The 18,321-nt window shown below is 42.8% G+C and overlaps 1 protein-coding gene across 1 annotated transcript in view; it reads right to left on the reverse strand.

Moving 5' to 3' along the window:
* LOC120023001 (neurexin-3a-like) overlaps window positions 1-18,321 on the reverse strand; it is a 734,438-nt gene that overhangs the window by 24,341 nt on the left and 691,776 nt on the right. The window contains exon 21 of the mRNA XM_038966953.1: window positions 10,159-10,246. Coding sequence (XP_038822881.1) covers window positions 10,159-10,246 — 88 coding nt within the window. The remainder of the gene's footprint in view (window positions 1-10,158; window positions 10,247-18,321) is intronic.

Raw genomic sequence — 18,321 nt, forward strand, 5'->3', positions numbered from 1 at the left:
TACAGCCTTATCGACAATAGTAACATGGGAATGACCACTATCATAGAAGTCATTATCCCCAGTAGGCGCATGATCTGGCGGAAATATACTGTTCGCCTCAACCGAGATTGGGCCAATAGAGCTGGAAGCCTGACAGCCTCTCCGGGGATAGAACATAATGATTTATGCGTGGGATTAGAACGCTCTTTTTCTGCTTAGAATAAAACCAAGAGACTGAACATGGGACAACCTGGATGTGCACAATATCGTGTGTTTCCATTGACTCCAGATAGGCCAATAGCCACAGCCTCTGGCCCCTCATGGGTGCCAGAGCTGTGTCCACCACCGTTGAAAAGACACGAGGCGAGATGGACAAGTCGAACAGTACTACCAAAATCATGTAGGCTATTGCCCCATAGTAGAATCTCAGGAACTTCCCATGACTCGGGTACATGGGCACATGAAAGTATGTATCTTTTAGTTCAATGGTGGAGAACCTATCGCCAGGACGCAACAGCCGCTGATAACGTAACAGCCGCTGATTTGTGAGCATCTTGAATATATGAAATGAGATGTTTGTTCAGGGCACGCATGTCTAGAACAGTGCGGAAATCCCTGTCCCTTTTTGAAACAAGGAAATACAGGCTGAATCACTCATATTGCCTGTTTCTGGAGCAGGGAGTATATTTCCTCCCTTAATACTGGTGCTGAGGCCAGGGGAACAGTCGACGTGATGAAGCAGAAAAAACGTGGAGGGCGTACAACGAATTGTAGCCTGTTCCTCGACATTACTGTTCGCATTACCCAGGGCGACATTGCGCATGTGTGCCATTGGTCGGAGCAGGCAGCAATTCTCCCGTAAAGTGCCATCTGAGGGGGCATGATGCCCCCTGGTGGCCTGGGAGAAATAGGTAATTTTTAATCTTTTTTTATCTCCTCCTCTCTTGACAACCTTGAGTCTAAATGTTTTGGAGGGACTTTATTGAACTAAAATGAGAAGCACATGACACTCTTGAAACCCCAAAACAATGGGATTGAAACAATGTCTTTAGGTGTAAACATTTACCTGAAGCCGGGTCCTCTCTGGGTTCCGTGATTGGCCACTTGGGGGTACTGTTGTCACTGCGGATGTTTGGGCCGGCTGGCAAGAAAGGACCCCATCCCGTGCCACCCACTATCCCCGAGCTAGATGCGGGTGGGCTGTCTCCTTCCCCGTGAGGTGGCAGGACCATCTCTCACCTCGCCCCTGGAAGTTTGTGCCAGGCAGACTGGCATCACGCCTGGAAACCAGGGTGGTCCAACCTGGTGCTGGACCCGGCCTCCATCGTAGTTTTGGTCGCTTTCTTAGCCCCCTAAGGTCAATGTCCACGCTCCGTGGGAATCGAATTAGCATAATAAAACAATTGTCACTTTTGATGATGGTGTTTTCCCGTTAATGGAACATTCACGCTTATAGCCTACTGCTCTTATGTCCTACTGCCATGTGCACATTGCTGCGCTAATAATGTGAAGAAATTGCCTAATACTTTATCAAGATGTAAAGCTAAACGTACTGATCTGATGCATCAGCCACATCGTGTAAAAAAGTTGTTTTGATGCTAGTGGCTGAATTAATTTGGGACCGCATCCCACAGTACATGTGGACAGTTCTTTCAATATCCTCAATATGCACCTCGGATTTGGTTAAGGACGCGCGCAGTTGCGTCCCCAAAGTGTCTGTCTTCACTTGCATCCTGTGAGTGAGAGGTGCTTCGGAGCGTGCAGAACTCACAGGAGAATGGCACAACGCAGCACTCCGGGCCAAGGGCACAAAGGCCACTGGCCGCAAAAAGGCATGGATTTTTTTAGGGTGCATAACGGCCTCACAAAGGGGATGCCTTCGTGAAATTTGAGGCATTATCAAGGGCTTGTCAAATTGGGAATGAGAGACTGAAGAAGGGAAGAAGTGTGTACAGCCTGCGCAAAAAAACAAAGCAGAGCTCATGCCTTTCAAGCCTTTTTTCAAATTATCACTGGAGTCGCATCATGCAGCCTTACAATTGATTAAAACTCTAAACATATAGCCCAACGTTTGTAGAACAACTAAAGTTACATTTAATTAAGCATTTAGGAGTACCTATTTCGTTGTTAACCGCTCAACACAGATTAGCCGCATGTGCACACTCCCTCAAATCTTTTGGAGAAAATATCCTTTCTATTTTATTCACCTCAGTTCAATTGTATTCTTCATACTATAAAATAATATACAATAATTCTAAGGAATTCGAAGCAAATCTTGTCTGCTAAATGAACTAGTGTAGCCCACAGCCATTTGACATAGCCAGATCAGAACCAAACATGAAGACAATTCAGGGTATGCTATTCTGTTCTTCTGAAATAGACTACATTTTCTTCATATTATGCTTCTTTAGAAGTGTCTAAAATAAATAATGGATTTATTGTGAAGGTGTAGGCTATTTTACATGGAGATGTATGTAGATTTTCCTAAGGCTATGTGTGGAATTAATTAACGGTCACTTACCGTGAGACCGACAGTTATTTGCTTGACAATTTCGTGACTGCCACAGCCCTCGTCAGACCATGAAACATCCTGAAAATTGGTCTTCTCACAAAATCGTCTGTAGTGTCCAAACGGTTTGGCCTATAAAATCATTATACCCATTTATGGAAAGGTCATACTCTCCCGAACACAATGGCTTTGCTCTACGACCCCCACAAGCGTCTTGGGACTCGTCTGAAGTCGGTACAGCCGACCTGCCAACTTCTGTAGAATCCAAAACAGTTTTGGCTACACACTAAAGGTGAGACTCTCAAAAATAAACACGTCAGTTGTTTTGCTCTACGACACCCACCGGCCTCATAAGACTAGTCTAAAGGTCCCCCGGTAACAGTTGAAAATATTAATGGAAGTCTACAGTATATGGAGACTGTTTAGTGACAAAAATAAGGAGTTAAATACATGTAAAAAATAATATATTATGTTTCCTGATCTTTCTTATATCTCTCAGATATAGGATTGTCACTTCAGAATAAACTTCCATTATAAATGTTTTGAGGGGACTATCTGCTGTTCCATGTAGTGAATATGTTATTCAATGATATTCAATATGTTATTATGGTAAGTATATTAACTATATTTTTTACATTTGAAGTCGGAAGTTTACATACACTTAAGTTGGAAACTAACTATAGTTTTGGCAAGTCGGTTAGGATATCTACTTTGTGCATGACACAAGTAATTTTTCCAACAATTGTTTACAGACAGATTATTTCACTTATAATTCACTGCATCACAATTCCAGTGGGTCAGAAGTTTACATACACTAAGTTGACTGTGCCTTTAAACAGCTTGGAAAATTCCAGAAAATGATGGCATGGCTTTAGAAGCTTCTGATAGGCTAATAGACAACATTTGAGTCAATTGGAGGTGTACCTGTGGATGTATTTCAAGGCCTACCTTCAAACTCAGTGCCTCTTTGTTTGATATCATGGGGAAATCAAAAGAAATCAGCCAAGGCAGCTCAGCAAGGAAGAAGCCATTGCTCCAAAACCGCCATACAATTTCCAGACCACGGTTTGCAACTGCACATGGGGACAAAGATTGTACTTTTTGGAGAAATGTCCTCTGGTCTGATGAAACAAAAATAGAACTATTTGGCCGTAATGACCATCGTTATGTTTGGAGGGAAAAGGGGGAAGTTGCAAGCTGAAGAACACCATCCCAACTGTGAAGCACGGGGGTGGCAGCATCATGTTGTGGAGGTGCTTTGCTGCAGGAGGGACTGGTGCACTTCACAAAATAGATGGCATCATGAGGCAGGAAAATTTTGAGGATATATTGAAGCAATATCTCAAGACATCCGTCAGGAAGATAAAGCTTGGTCGCAAATGGGTCTTCCAAATGGACAATGACCCCAAGCACACTTCCAAAGTTGTGGCAAAATGGCTTAAGGACAACACATTCAAGGTATTGGAGTGGCCATCACAAAGCTCTGACCTCAATCCCATAGAAAATTTGTGGGCAGAACTGGAAAAGCATGTGTGAGCAAGGAGGCCTAAAAACCTGACTCAGTTACACCAGCTCTGTCAGGAGGAATCGTCCAAAATTCACCTGACTTATTGTGGGAAGGTTGTGGAAGGCTACAAGAAAAATTTGACCCAAGTTAAACAATTTAATGGCAATGCTACTGTAACAGTATAACTTTACGTCGTCCCCTCGCCCCGACACGGGCGCGAACCAGGGACCCTCTGCACACATCAACAACTGACACCCACGAAGCAGCGTTACCCATCGCTCCACAAAAGCCGCGGCCCTTGCAGAGCAAGGGGAAACCCTACTTAAGTCTCAGAGCAAGTGACGTAACTGATTGAAATGCTACTAGCGCGTACCCGCTAACTAGCTAGCCATTTCACATCCGTTACACTCACCCCCCTTTCAACCTCCTCCTTTTCCGCAGCAACCAGTGATCTGGGTCAACAGCATCAATGTAACAGTATAACTTTACCTCGTCCCCTCGCCCCGACACGGGCGCGAACCAGGGACCCTCTGGACACATCAACAACGGTCGCCCACGAAGCATCGTTACCCATCGCTCCACAAAGGCCGCGGCCCTTGCAGAGCAAGGGGAAACCCTACTTAAGTCTCAGAGCAAGTGACGTAACTGATTGAAATGCTACTAGCGCGTACCCGCTAACTAGCTAGCCATTTCACATCCGTTACACTACCAAATACGAATTGAGTTTATGTAAACTTCTGACCCATTGGGAATGTGATGAAATAAATAAAAGCTGAAATAAATCATTCTCTCTACTATTATTCTGACATTTCACATTCTTAAAATAAAGTGTTGATCCTAACTGAGCTAAGACAGGGAATTCTTACTCGGATTAAATGTCAGGAATTGTGAAAAACTTCCGACTTCAACTGTATATACTTCATTGGGTATTAAAATTGCAAATCAAATAGCAAAATGATCCTTGGTTTGATCTGCTTAAAACTATTCCCTATAGTTTAGTAGAACCGCCGGCTTAGACAGGGCTTAGACCATTTAGTGCCAAAAAAGGGGTTAAATACATGCAAAAAATAATACAAACGTTTCCTGATCTGTCTTATATCTCTCAGAGCCCCCCTCCACCTGCTCAGACAAGGCTTGAACTCTTATAGGTTAGAGTACTTATTGCACCAGCAAATTTAAGAATAACTAATTGTTTGTGATTTGGAAACTTAAAAGAATAAGTACAAACTTCAGCACACAACGTCCAGGGGGTGTACATGTTCTACCACTTTGGGACAGTTTAGTTGGCGGAACGTAAGACAGCCTTGTTTTCCAAATGTTTGTTTGAGTAGCCTGAATCCTTCCTGTTCACACCGAGGTGTAGAGCGGAATAATTGAAGGGATGAATCCGAGCCTCAAGCTTATCACCTGTGGAAGGCGGGGCTTCCAGCGAGGTGGGGATTTCATTGGCCTTGTCAGGCGTCATTGTAGATGCTTCAACAGAAGTCGAGAGAGTGCGACTCCCCATAGTATTTTTTACAGAAGTTGACTGACTGAAAGGGAACCTTTAGATATGTGGACAATTGGATGAGTCACATAGCTAATAAGTTCTCTGGAGAGAGTTTGCACTTTCCTATGTGATAATTACATTTTCTTGTCTTCAGAGTGAAACACAGAGTTGTTGCAACCATCGGCGAGATGACTGAACACATTTGGTTTTATTATTATCCCAAACCTTAACCCCTCAGAATGAATGCCTTTTCTTAACCGTCAAGGGGAGTTTCGGTTTCACTTTTGCACAGTTTGACTGATGTCATACGTCATTTTAATTACGGAATATACGCCAAAATATTCCGTATTTGAAACGGCCACACTGTGTATACAGCAACAGGTACGGCCCCAAAGTGCATAATTAATACGGTCCCACAGTGCATATCTCTGTTGCTGCAGTTTTGCACTGGGATTGCATTTTCTTTGGTGTGTGAGATTGGTATGTAGAGTGTACTGGAAATTAACACTACCGTGCAGTTATTATTGGAATAGCAGGTTTAGAGTGTGATGGTATTTCATCTCCTATCAATTAATAAAATCTATGTTATTGGTTTAAAATGTGTGTAATTATCATCACCAGTGGTATCTGTCTTATGGAATTCCTTTAAGGGGAAAGGGGGAATACAAAACAGTTTTACAAACAGAGAACAGAGTCACATGACGACGCCTCAAGACAGAAAGACAGACAAACGGACAGAGAGACAGACAAACGGACAGAAAGACAGACAAACGGACAGAGAGACAGACAAAAACAGACGAGTGCAGAACAGAAAGAGAGAAACGATGTCGCAATAGGCAATGTTGACCCTAAAGATAGGTGCGGAACTCAAAGTGACCGGAAGACAAAGCAGCCCAGTTAGTCTAAATGGAGGGTTAGGGGTCAAGGGTCAGACACACATGATGGAGCCAATTAGAGTGCATGCTTTGAAGGGATGGAGGTCACCGGGAGGTGACCCGGAAGAGGATGGGTTAAGGTTGAGTTAGCCACTACTGTTAATGTATGCCACAAAATGACTGCAACTCAAAAGAGGAAAGCATATATACATTTGGGCAATAAAATAATCTTTATGTCATCTTCATTGAAACCAATTTAAATGCAGAATGGCTTGACAAGGAAGGGGGAGCGGTTTAGGAGGAAAATAAGGTAGGTAGTGAACGAAGGGAGGAGGGGAGGTTAAAAAGATATCATTCTTAATTCACAACTTTCTTCAGTTAGATGTTATGGCTGCCTGCTTGAGGCCCAAAAAGTTGATGACAAGAAAATATTTTGTTGCCTTTTTATTTGCTTTGATTATCAAAACATGGGAATGTTTGCTCTAAAAAGCCTCATGGCAACAAATGCTCTAAAAGAGATGAGGAATAATTTTTTTCAACCACCGAAAATTCATGCTGCACATGATGAGGCGAGAAAACAGGCATGTCGTATTTCAGATACTTGGCAGACAGATAAAGACAACGACTCAAATACAAAACAAACACAAACCGGAAGCCAAGAGAACCGAACATATAAAACAGACCACCACATATAAAAGAGAACCGAACATATAAAAGAGACCACCACATATAAAAGAGACCCGCACATACAAAACGTCAAACGAAAGTATTCAAAATAAAAACATCCCCCACATGCTTCACTCACGAAAATGACGGATAATAAATATCGAGACCACGTAGCATGCAGCTGTCCACGTCAACTGATGTCGGGGTTAGAATGGTGTGAATTTCTGTGTAAACATATGATGATTGGATGACTGGGGCCCTGATGATATCTGTCCTCATAGACCTGGAGAGCTCAGAGGCTACAGTAGAGATCAGACATGGGCTCTTTAGCACTGCTATCTCTCATAGGAACTTTGGGAGGAATTGGAATTGACCTCTCAGAGGACGATGATCAGGTAGTGCTGATAACACCTTGGCCTGAGCAGTGTGGAACCGTCTCTCAGTCGTCTGTCACTTGAGCAATGCCAGGTGATGTACCTGAGATACATTAAGGCACTTGACTTCTTATTGGCCTCATTTAGAGCAACAAATAAAAGCATCTATAGGGCACCTGAGGTGGGTGTCCCTGCCATACTACACAGCCAGTACCTGAGGTGGGTGTCCCTGCCATACTAAACAGCCAGTCCCTGAGGTGGGTGTCCCTGCCATACTAAACAGCCAGTACCTGAGGTGGGTGTCCCTGCCATACTAAACAGCCAGTCCCTGAGGTGGGTGTCCCTGCCATACTAAACAGCCAGTACCTGAGGTGGGTGTCCCTGCCATACTAAACAGCCAGTCCCTGAGGTGGGTGTCCCTGCCATACTAAACAGCCAGTACCTGAGGTGGGTGTCCCTGCCATACTAAACAGCCAGTCCCTGAGGTGGGTGTCCCTGCCATACTAAACAGCCAGTCCCTGAGGTGGGTGTCCCTGCCATACTAAACTGCCAGTACCTGAGGTGGGTGTCCCTGCCATACTACACAGCCAGTACCTGAGGTGGGTGTCCCTGCCATACTAAACAGCCAGTACCTGAGGTGGGTGTCCCTGCCATACTAAACAGCCAGTACCTGAGGTGGGTGTCCCTGCCATACTAAACAGCCAGTCCCTGAGGTGGGTGTCCCTGCCATACTAAACAGCCAGTACCTGAGGTGGGTGTCCCTGCCATACTACACAGCCAGTACCTGAGGTGGGTGTCCCTGCCATACTAAACAGCCAGTACCTGAGGTGGGTGTCCCTGCCATACTAAACAGCCAGTACCTGAGGTGGGTGTCCCTGCCATACTAAACAGCCAGTACCTGAGGTGGGTGTCCCTGCCATACTAAACAGCCAGTACTTGAGGTGGGTGTCCCTGCCATACTAAACAGCCAGTACCTGAGGTGGGTGTCTCTGCCATACTAAACAGCCAGTACCTGAGGTGGGTGTCCCTGCCATACTAAACAGCCAATAAAACCAAACCCAGTTTACTTGGCTCAAAAAAGTGGAGTCATTCACTGAAGCTGTAAGGACATGTTGATGGACAAACTGGATTAAATAAAAACTTGCTTTAACGTTTTCATTGGGAAGTAAACAGTTAAGGTTAAAATGTGTGTTGTGGTGTTTTGGTACACACAGTTCCATATTGGTGTTGTGGTACACACAGTTCCATATTGGTGTTGTGGTACACACAGTTCCATATTGGTGTTGTGGTACACACAGTTCCATATTGGTGTTTTGGTACACACAGGTCCATATTGGTGTTGTGGTACACACAGTTCCATATTGGTGTTGTGGTACACACAGTTCCATATTGGTGTTGTGGTACACACAGGTCCATATTGGTGTTGTGGTACACACAGTTCCATATTGGTGTTGTGGTACACACAGTTCCATATTGGTGTTGTGGTACACACAGTTCCATATTGGTGTTGTGGTACACACAGTTCCATATTGGTGTTGTGGTACACACAGTTCCATATTGGTGTTGTGGTACACACAGGTCCATATTGGTGTTGTGGTACACACAGTTCCATATTGGTGTTGTGGTACACACAGGTCCATATTGGTGTTGTGGTACACACAGGTCCATATTGGTGTTGTGGTACACACAGGTCCATATTGGTGTTGTGGTACACACAGGTCCATATTGGTGTTGTGGTACACACAGGTCCATATTGGTGTTGTGGTACACACAGTTCCATATTGGTGTTGTGGTACACACAGTTCCATATTGGTGTTGTGGTACACACAGTTCCATATTGGTGTTGTGGTACACACAGTTCCGGGACAGAGAGCTGGCTTTTCAGATTTTATCCAAACAAAATAAGGCAAATCCCAAGTTCTCTCAAAAAGCTCAGAGGAACATGATTTGGAAAGTCTAAGTTAGCTCAGTATTGTATTTTTTTTATATTTGGTTTGGAAAAAGACAGCAGGATAACATGTTCACCTTGAAGCAAACAAAAACAATAAAACAACAACACAGAAATCCGATGATATCTCTCCTCTATTACATGTTTTACAGTGCAAGCCTCTAAATATGGAAACAAAATGAAATACAAACACACATAAATGAGCCAATACTTGAATTCCTGCTAGATATCTAATCACTCAGTCATTTCACTGAAAGCAAATCGTTAAGAAGAGAATCTCAAAATGTATCATGAGTCAAAATGCAAGTCAGGACAGTGCCACATGGATAGAGCACTGGACCCAAACACGGTATGATACATTTTGAAGCATCAACACAGAGAACATGGCACATCTTCACACTAACTGTGTCTTTTTCTCTCTCTCTCATTCAACGCTGAGAGGACTACATTTGCATGTGTTTTGGTGACCATGTTAACCACTTCAGACGACCCCATGGGCAAGTGTAAATCATCAAACTAATATGTTTTATAGTGTTTTTGAAAGCAAAATACTTGATTTTATAATATGAATAGTCCATGACAGATTTAACTATTTTCCACTTTGCTATGTATTATGTTTTCTGTAATTCAGTCAGATTTAACGTAACAAATATCCAGTCTTGCCATAATTTGTCCTTTGGGTTTCTATCTTTGGAAGTTACACTTTGTGTGTCCATGGGGTTACGATGCTTTATAGGATGCAGTGCTTGATCCTCAGGTGTGCATGGAGTGAGAGATAGAGCAGCATGAGAGCAAGCAGAGGGAAACTAACCTAGCCCACCTGCACGGCCAGAGTCGCACTCCTCCAGGTCCTCGTCGTCACTGGAACACTCTGCCGAAGACACCATGTCATCTGTCGTCTGCTTCATGGGTCAAACACATGGGGGAAGAACAAAACAAAATACACAAAAGAAAGGAGAAACAGAAACACAGGTTCAAACACACGGACACAGACAGGAAGTGGACAAAAACACACAGACGAATAAGATAATTAGTTTCAATATTACGTTTTTTCCCCTATTTGATAGAACAATGAGGTCAGAGAACAACATGTATAAAATAGAAAATATGACATTTCATACACAATCTTACATTTCCTATTGCCTTACTAGAAAATCTTCAGTATTAAAGGTAAAACATACGTAAAGGACTTTTAAATGTAAAGTTTTCCCTTGAGTTCATATCCAGGCACATTAGAAAAACAAAAGCGAAACTCCTCTCTGAAATGAATGCATTATACTGTGCAGTGTAGTTATTAATCATTATACTGTACAGTGTAGTACTTAATCATTATAAATTACATTGTAGTATTCATCATTATACTGTACAGTGTAGTACTTAATCATTATAATGTACATTGTAGTATTCATCATTATACTTTACAGTGTAGTACTTCATCATTATACTGCACGTTGTAGTATTCATCATTATACTGTACAGTGTAGTACTTCATCATTATACTGTACAGTGTAGTATTCATCATTATAATGTACAGTGTAGTACTTCATCATTATACTGTACAGTGTAGTATTCATCATTATACTGTACAGTGTAGTACTTCATCATTATACTGTACAGTGTAGTATTCATCATTATACTGTACAGTGTAGTACTTCATCATTATACTGTACAGTGTAGTATTCATCATTATACTGTACAGTGTAGTACTTCATCATTATACTGTACAGTGTAGTACTTCATCATTATACTGTACAGTGTAGTATTCATCATTATACTGTACAGTGTAGTATTCATCATTATACTGTACAGTGTAGTATTCATCATTATACTGTACAGTGTAGTATTCATCATTATACTGTACAGTGTAGTATTCATCATTATACTGTACAGTGTAGTACTTCATCATTATACTGTACGGTTTAGTTCTGATCTGAGCGACTGCCAGCTCATTATCTTTCACTCTTTACTCCGTCGGGTAATGGAAAAACTTCTGCTGTCTTTATCAAAGCTTTTCTTTCAAACCGCCCGCCATGATATTTCCCTGGCGACATCTCCTCCTCACGGTTGTTAACTCGGTTGTTAACTCGGTCCAATTTCTCACCCCTGCCCCCTGCATCTTACCCTGTCTAATAGTATGCATTGATTTGCATTGCTGTAGATCATGGCTATTGAGCAGGGAGAGCGGCTCGATCATTGACAATCTCCTTCACCTCCATCTCTGATTTATCTCTCCTCTCCCTCGCTCCGGATGAACTCGTTTTTCAGCCTCTGCGTGTCTTTATAGGTGGAGATTAGGGAGGGGATAATATAAGTGTTGTCATGGAGCAGCTTTATGACATGATAAACATCAGGGGAGTAATGGAGTCATCAGTGGTTCATCATTGTACCGTACAGTGTCGTCCCCATATATACTGCTGCGGTTGACGGGAATGTAAAACAAACGAAATGAAGCGTTAGACAACAGAGAAGAGCAGTACTGATACATGAATAGACTGTCCTCCTTCAGACACAGAAGAACACAATTAGGTGACCTCCAAACAGACAGCGTGTTTACCCTTCCTGTTGGTTCAATTAAGACGAGTGAAAGCAAACATGACTATAAGGGCCACTGTGGGTGTGTGTGTGTGTGTGTGTGTGTGTGTGTGTGTGTGTGTGTGTGTGTGTGTGTGTGTGTGTGTGTGTGTGTGTGTGTGTGTGCCTGGGTGCGCATGTGTGTGCAAGAGTGCGTGACTAGGTGTGTGTGTGTGTGTGTGTGTGTGTGTGTGTGTGTGTGCGTGTGTGTGCGTGTGTGTGCAAGAGTGCGTGACTAGGTGTGTGTGTGTATGCGTGCGTGCCTGTGTGTGTGTTTTACAGAACGCAAACAAGAGCAGCAGCTTGTTGACCTACCTACTGTTGTGTCTTTAATGAGTATCCCCTGACAGTTCCACCACACACACACACACACACACACACACACACACACACACACACACACACACACACACACACACACACACACACACACACACACACACACACACACACACACACACACAAACGCACGCACGCACACACACGCACGCACACACACGCACACACACACACACACACACACACGCACACACACGCACACACGCACACACACACTAGGAGCAGGAGATCTACACAGGGCCAGGAGAAGGTGTGTGTGGTGGGGTTACATACAACAAGCACACACACCACACCTGGGCAGAAAATAGTTAGTCAAATGTCGTTTTTTAAAGAGCTTAAACTAAAAAGCTATTTTATTTTAACTATTTTCTTTGATATTCAAATAGAGGTCTAAGAAAAACAAATAATGTTTGGAAGTATTTTGAATACCTCTCAGAAAACCAAATAATATTTCAAGGTATTTAAATATATGCAAGTTATTTGAAAAAGAAAAATAATATTTATTTCATGGCAGAAAATAATTTAATGAAGAACCTAAAACTACAACAGTTAGATGAATTAGTCTAAATATATGATCATTAGCACATAGTTTGGACGGCTCTTAGATGTGAATCTTAATATAGCCAATAGCCTAAAATTAAATACATGAGGGATATGGAATCACCTCAACATTAGCGTAGACCACTTTTGCAGCTTCAAAATGACTAACAAATATATGAGTGACACAAGGTAATACAGATCAAATCCTACTCTCTTTGAATGTGACAGGGCTTGCAAACTATTACAGATTACAAAGGTAAACCCAGCCATGATCTGCACAGTGACACAAGCCTTCCAGATGAGCTAAAGGCCTTCTATGCTCACTTCGAGGCAAGCAACACTGAACCATGGATAAGAGCACCAGCTGTTCAGGTCGACTGTGTGATCACACTCTCCGTAGCCGATGTGAGTAAGACCTGTAGACAAGTTAACATTCACAAGACTGCAGGGCCAGACGGATTACCAGGACGCGTACATTGAGCATGCGCTGACCAGCTGGCAAGTGTCTTCACTGACATTTTCCAACTCTCCCTGACCCAGTCTGTAATACCTAAATGTGTATTGTTGTGTATTGTTAGATTTTACTTCACTGTAGGAGATAGGAGCACAAGCTTTTCGCTACACCCACAATAACATCTGCTAAATAAACCACATGGCCAAAAGTATGTGGACACGTGGTCGTCAAACATCTCATTCCAAAACCATGGGCATTAATATGGAGTTGGTCCACCCGTTGCTGCTATCACAGCTTCCACTCTTCTGGGAAGGCTTTCCACTAGATGTTGGAACATTGCTGTGTGGACTTGCATTCCTTCAGCCACAAGAGCACATGGGCATTGTTATGCTGAAACAGGAAATGGCCTTCCACAAAGTTGGAAGCACAGAATCGTCTAGAATGTCATTGTACGCTGTAGCATTAAAATTTCCCTTCACTGGAAGTAAGCTACCTAGCCCAAACCATGAAAAACAGCTCCAGACCAATATATGTCCTCCACCTAACTTTACAGTTGACACTATGCATTGGGGCATGTAGCGTTCTCCTGGCATCAGCCAAACCCAGATTCATCCGTTGGACTGCCAATTGGTGAAACGTGATTCATCACTCCAGAGAACACGTTTCCACTGCTCCAGAGTCCAATGGGGGTGAACTTTACACCACTCCAGCCAACGCTTGGCACATTGTGATCTTAGGCTGTTCGTCCATGGAAACCCATTTCATGAAGCTCCCAATGGAAAGTTATTGTGCTGACGCCGATTCCAGAGACAGTTAGGGTTAGGGTTTCCATTTCAGAATAGGAACACTTACAGTTGACCTGGACAGCTCTAGCAGGGCATACATTTGACAAACTGACTTGTTGGAAAGGTGGCATCCTATGACGGTGCCAAGTTGAAAGTTACTGAGCTCTTCAGTAAGGCGATTCTACTGCCAGTGTTTGTCAATTGAGATTTCATGGCTGTGTGCTTGATTTTATACACCTGTCAGCAAAGGGTGTGGCTGAAATAGCTGAATCCACTCATTTGAAGGAGTGTCCACATACTGCTGTATATATAGTGTATCGGTACAAAACATAATATATAATGTATGTATTTTGTAATTTTTCGGTTTATAGTAAAAAACATTTTAATGCACACAGATGAGTAAGCAGGATTGGGGGGATCCACACTGGAGTGCTGCCAAATACAGGCCCTCAGTAAATATCAAATGATTCATTGAATATATATTTATTGTGGAAAAAGACTGCTTGCCATCGTTCAGAGGGAGTATATTGCAGATGCGAAAAGCAATGAGAAAAGTAATTGACTGATTCCGGGTAAAAATGTGTCATTATCTCCGATTTCGCAGCCAAATGGCTGAGAATGACAGTGTTTAATGTCATAAACAACCCAATGCTGCAGGCTCCCTCTAGTCCCTTTCACAGAGTTAGGAGTAATGCCATGGCTGTCTGCAAGCTCACTTATACACACCACAGTATATAGGGATATTTCTCTTAGACGCATTAGGCTGAACCTAAAATCAATGGAGTCTGTAATTGTAAAATTATACCTCTTTTCTAGGAGTCCAGCCATGTGATGCAATGGTCTATTTTTGTATGTGTCAGCGTTAGATACACACACACATTCCTGTGTAAACCAGTGGAAAAATCTACATGTGCCTGAAGCGGCTGCGTCTAGTGTTAGGCATAATGTAACCCTCATTAGAGGAGAATGGTGCCAATAATCTCAACATGTCACCTGGGGACAATGCGTGGAAAGGAATTGTATTAGTTATATTTCCATTGAGACAAAGGTCCGTTTTTTTTTTGAGAGCGTCCCGCAGATCACAATTTACTGAATACAATATAATACAAATATACAATCACATTCCTCATCAAAGTGGTCCCCAATCAACATTTTGAACTGCCGCGAGGCACCAGAACATCAAGTTGTAGTGAACTCCCCCCACACGCCTTACAATTTCCTGAAATTCTACACATTTTGCCATGCGGCGGAGAGAACATCCTGCAATTTTATAACACATTTCATGTAATTCCACTCATGTTGCCATGGGGCACAGAAATTTTTTATGTAATTTTTTAAAACCAGTTTTACAGCTGATTAATTATGGCTGCAATCCCGTTAACGGGATGATATGACGACAGCCAGTGAAAGTGCAGGGCGCCAAATTCAAACAACAGAAATCTCATAATTAAAATTCCTCAAATATTTTAAAGGTAATCTTGTTGTTAATCCCACCAAAGTGTCCGATTTCAAATAGGCTTTACAGCGAAAGCACCACAAACGATTATGTTTGGTCACCGCAAAATCACAGAAAAACACAGCAATTTTTCCAGCCAAAGACAGGAGTCACAAAAAGCAGAAATAGAGATAAAATGAATCACTAACCTTTGATGATCTTCATCAGATGTTTTGGAGATCTGTCTGTCTGTCTGTCTGTCTGTCTGTCTGTCTGTCTGTCTGTCTGTCTGTCTGTCTGTCTGTTTGTCTGTTTGTCTGTCTGTCTGTCTGTCTGTCTGTCTGTCTGTCTGTCTGTCTGTCTGTCTGTCTGTCTGTCTGTCTGTCTGTCTGTCTGTCTACAGTACAGGATAATGGCTAAGCCAAAGCCCTGTCTCAAGAAGAAAGGAAGGAAGGAAGGAAGGAAGGAAGGAAGGAAGGAAGGAAGGAAGGAAGGAAGGAAGGAAGGAAGGAAGGAAGGAAGGAAGGTCGCACACCTGATTCAACCTGTTAATGAACACTATAATAAAACGTATGGAATTTTAACAATATAATATGGCATTAAACCAGAATAAAAAAACATGTAAGGTTCTACAAAGAACATATGAGATTGAGACATTTTCTTTGTAGAACCATTCACCGTAAAGGTTATATAAATAATCCTAAAAAGGGTTATTTATACATGTAGCCCCAAAAATGGTTATAAACATAGCGTAACCCTTTTATGGTGTAATATAGAACATTTTTATTTAATGGTTCTATACAGGTTCCATTTAGAACCTTCATGTTTCTTTATAGAACCTTCAAAAAAAGGTTCCATGCAGAACCAAAAAGGCTTCCGCTATCGTTACAAGCCAAAGAACCCTTACTAGGCACTATATAGAACCATTTGTTTTTGGTGTGTATTAGACAGGGTCTGTGCTGGTGGACTAGACACATTATTCAGTACAATCCACTATTTGTACCACTATGATCAACTTGCTTTGTGCATTGAGTTTAACAAATACACACAAAATATAAATAAAACACATTCACACACACACCTCTAAAATCAGCTCATGCTGCCTGCCACTGATATCCAAGCCAAGCTGCATCAACCCTCTGGCAGCCCTGTAGGCTCCACCCCTGAGTCAGGTTCCATCCTGTGTCTGTGTATACTGATTGTTGCAGGCTGTCCTCAAGCCCTCTTAGCTCCCCGAAAGACCAGCTTCAAAGCGCACACACACACACACACACACACACACACACACACACACACACACACACACACACACACACACACACACACACACACACACACACACACACACACACACACACACACACACACACACACACACACACACACTGTCCTTCATAGTCATGTTTGCTTAGTCCAAACTAAGGCCCACACACACTGAAGCCCTTCTCTCAGACCTCCTTCACTACAGCCTGGGGAACAGACATAAAAGGGGACGAAAGCTTTCTACAGCCATCTGCATGAGTACTGTACAACAGAAATACAGATGGCTGTTTATAGCTGTATCACAGGACACTATTCTGATTGGTGTCTGACCAATATCCCCAAGGTTAACTGACAAACCTGGAGTAGACCTGGCCTCATGTGCCCTCTTTCACACAAACACAAACACACACACGAGCACCCCCCCCCACACACACACACACACACGCATACACACACACACACACAAACATACGCGCAGTGAACACACATGCGCCAACACACACACACTCACACTCAAACACACACACTCAAACACACACAAAGACATACACACCACCACACTGCTAACGTCCACCTAGGTGGTGAGAGATGTTATTTGGGGGTATTTTGAGGGTCTGTCTCATTGTCTTTGTAATATGTAATATGCTGTTGTGTGTCTCCTCTCCTGCCTCCCATCAGGGCCGCGGTGCCTATGCTAATTTGCCTAATCAATGCAGGATATTTGCTCTGGCTGGCCGACTTGCTAACTGACAGCTGCTGCTAATCACTGAGGGAGACAGACTGGTAGGTGGAGGGGGAGACAGAGAGAGTGAGGGGGAAGAGAGAGGAAGAGAGAAGGAGGGAGGAAGAGAGAGTAGTAGGGAGAAAGGGAGACAGAGAGAGGGATGGGGGAAGAAAGAGGAAGAGAGAGGGACAGAATAGAAAGAGTGAAGGAACGAGCTAGGTGAGAGATTCGATCCATTAAGAAGCCAGTAGAATGAAATCCCATGTAAGATTAGATGTATCTAGCTAATAATATGGACGAGAGAGGTAGCTAGCTGTAGAATATGTTCCCTCATGTAGAATATGTTCCCTAATGTAGAATATGTTCCCTAATGTAGAATATGTTCCCTAATGTAGAATATGTTTGTAGTGATTTTGATTGACTTTGGTTAAATGTGAAACAAATGCTTCACTGGGGATTTTAGTTTGAGTCACAGCCTCGCTGTCCAGACACCTGCTCCTACATACCTAATGCAGACTCATGTATCCTAGCATAATCACTGCCAGGGGACGATGGACAGCTTTGGCAGGAGGGTGAATTGTGTCTGTCTAGAAACTGGCCTTTCCACATTTGGGCAAAAAATCCATCCTCCACCCTCTCTCCTCTGTCCTCTTTCCTCAGTGACCCGGTCGAGGAGATATCAATTCATTAGTATGTGAACGGAAGAGGCTCCACCCCTCCTCGATAGGATATTAACACAGTGCCTTCTGAAAGTAGGGACCCCTTGACTTTTTCCACATTTTGTTTTGTTACAGCCTTTTTCTAAAATGGATTCAATAATTTTTTCCATTTTCCACATTTTGCAAATGTATTCAAGAAAATCT

Source organism: Salvelinus namaycush, chromosome 28 (assembly GCF_016432855.1).
Source record: "Salvelinus namaycush isolate Seneca chromosome 28, SaNama_1.0, whole genome shotgun sequence".
Lineage (NCBI taxonomy): Eukaryota > Metazoa > Chordata > Actinopteri > Salmoniformes > Salmonidae > Salvelinus > Salvelinus namaycush.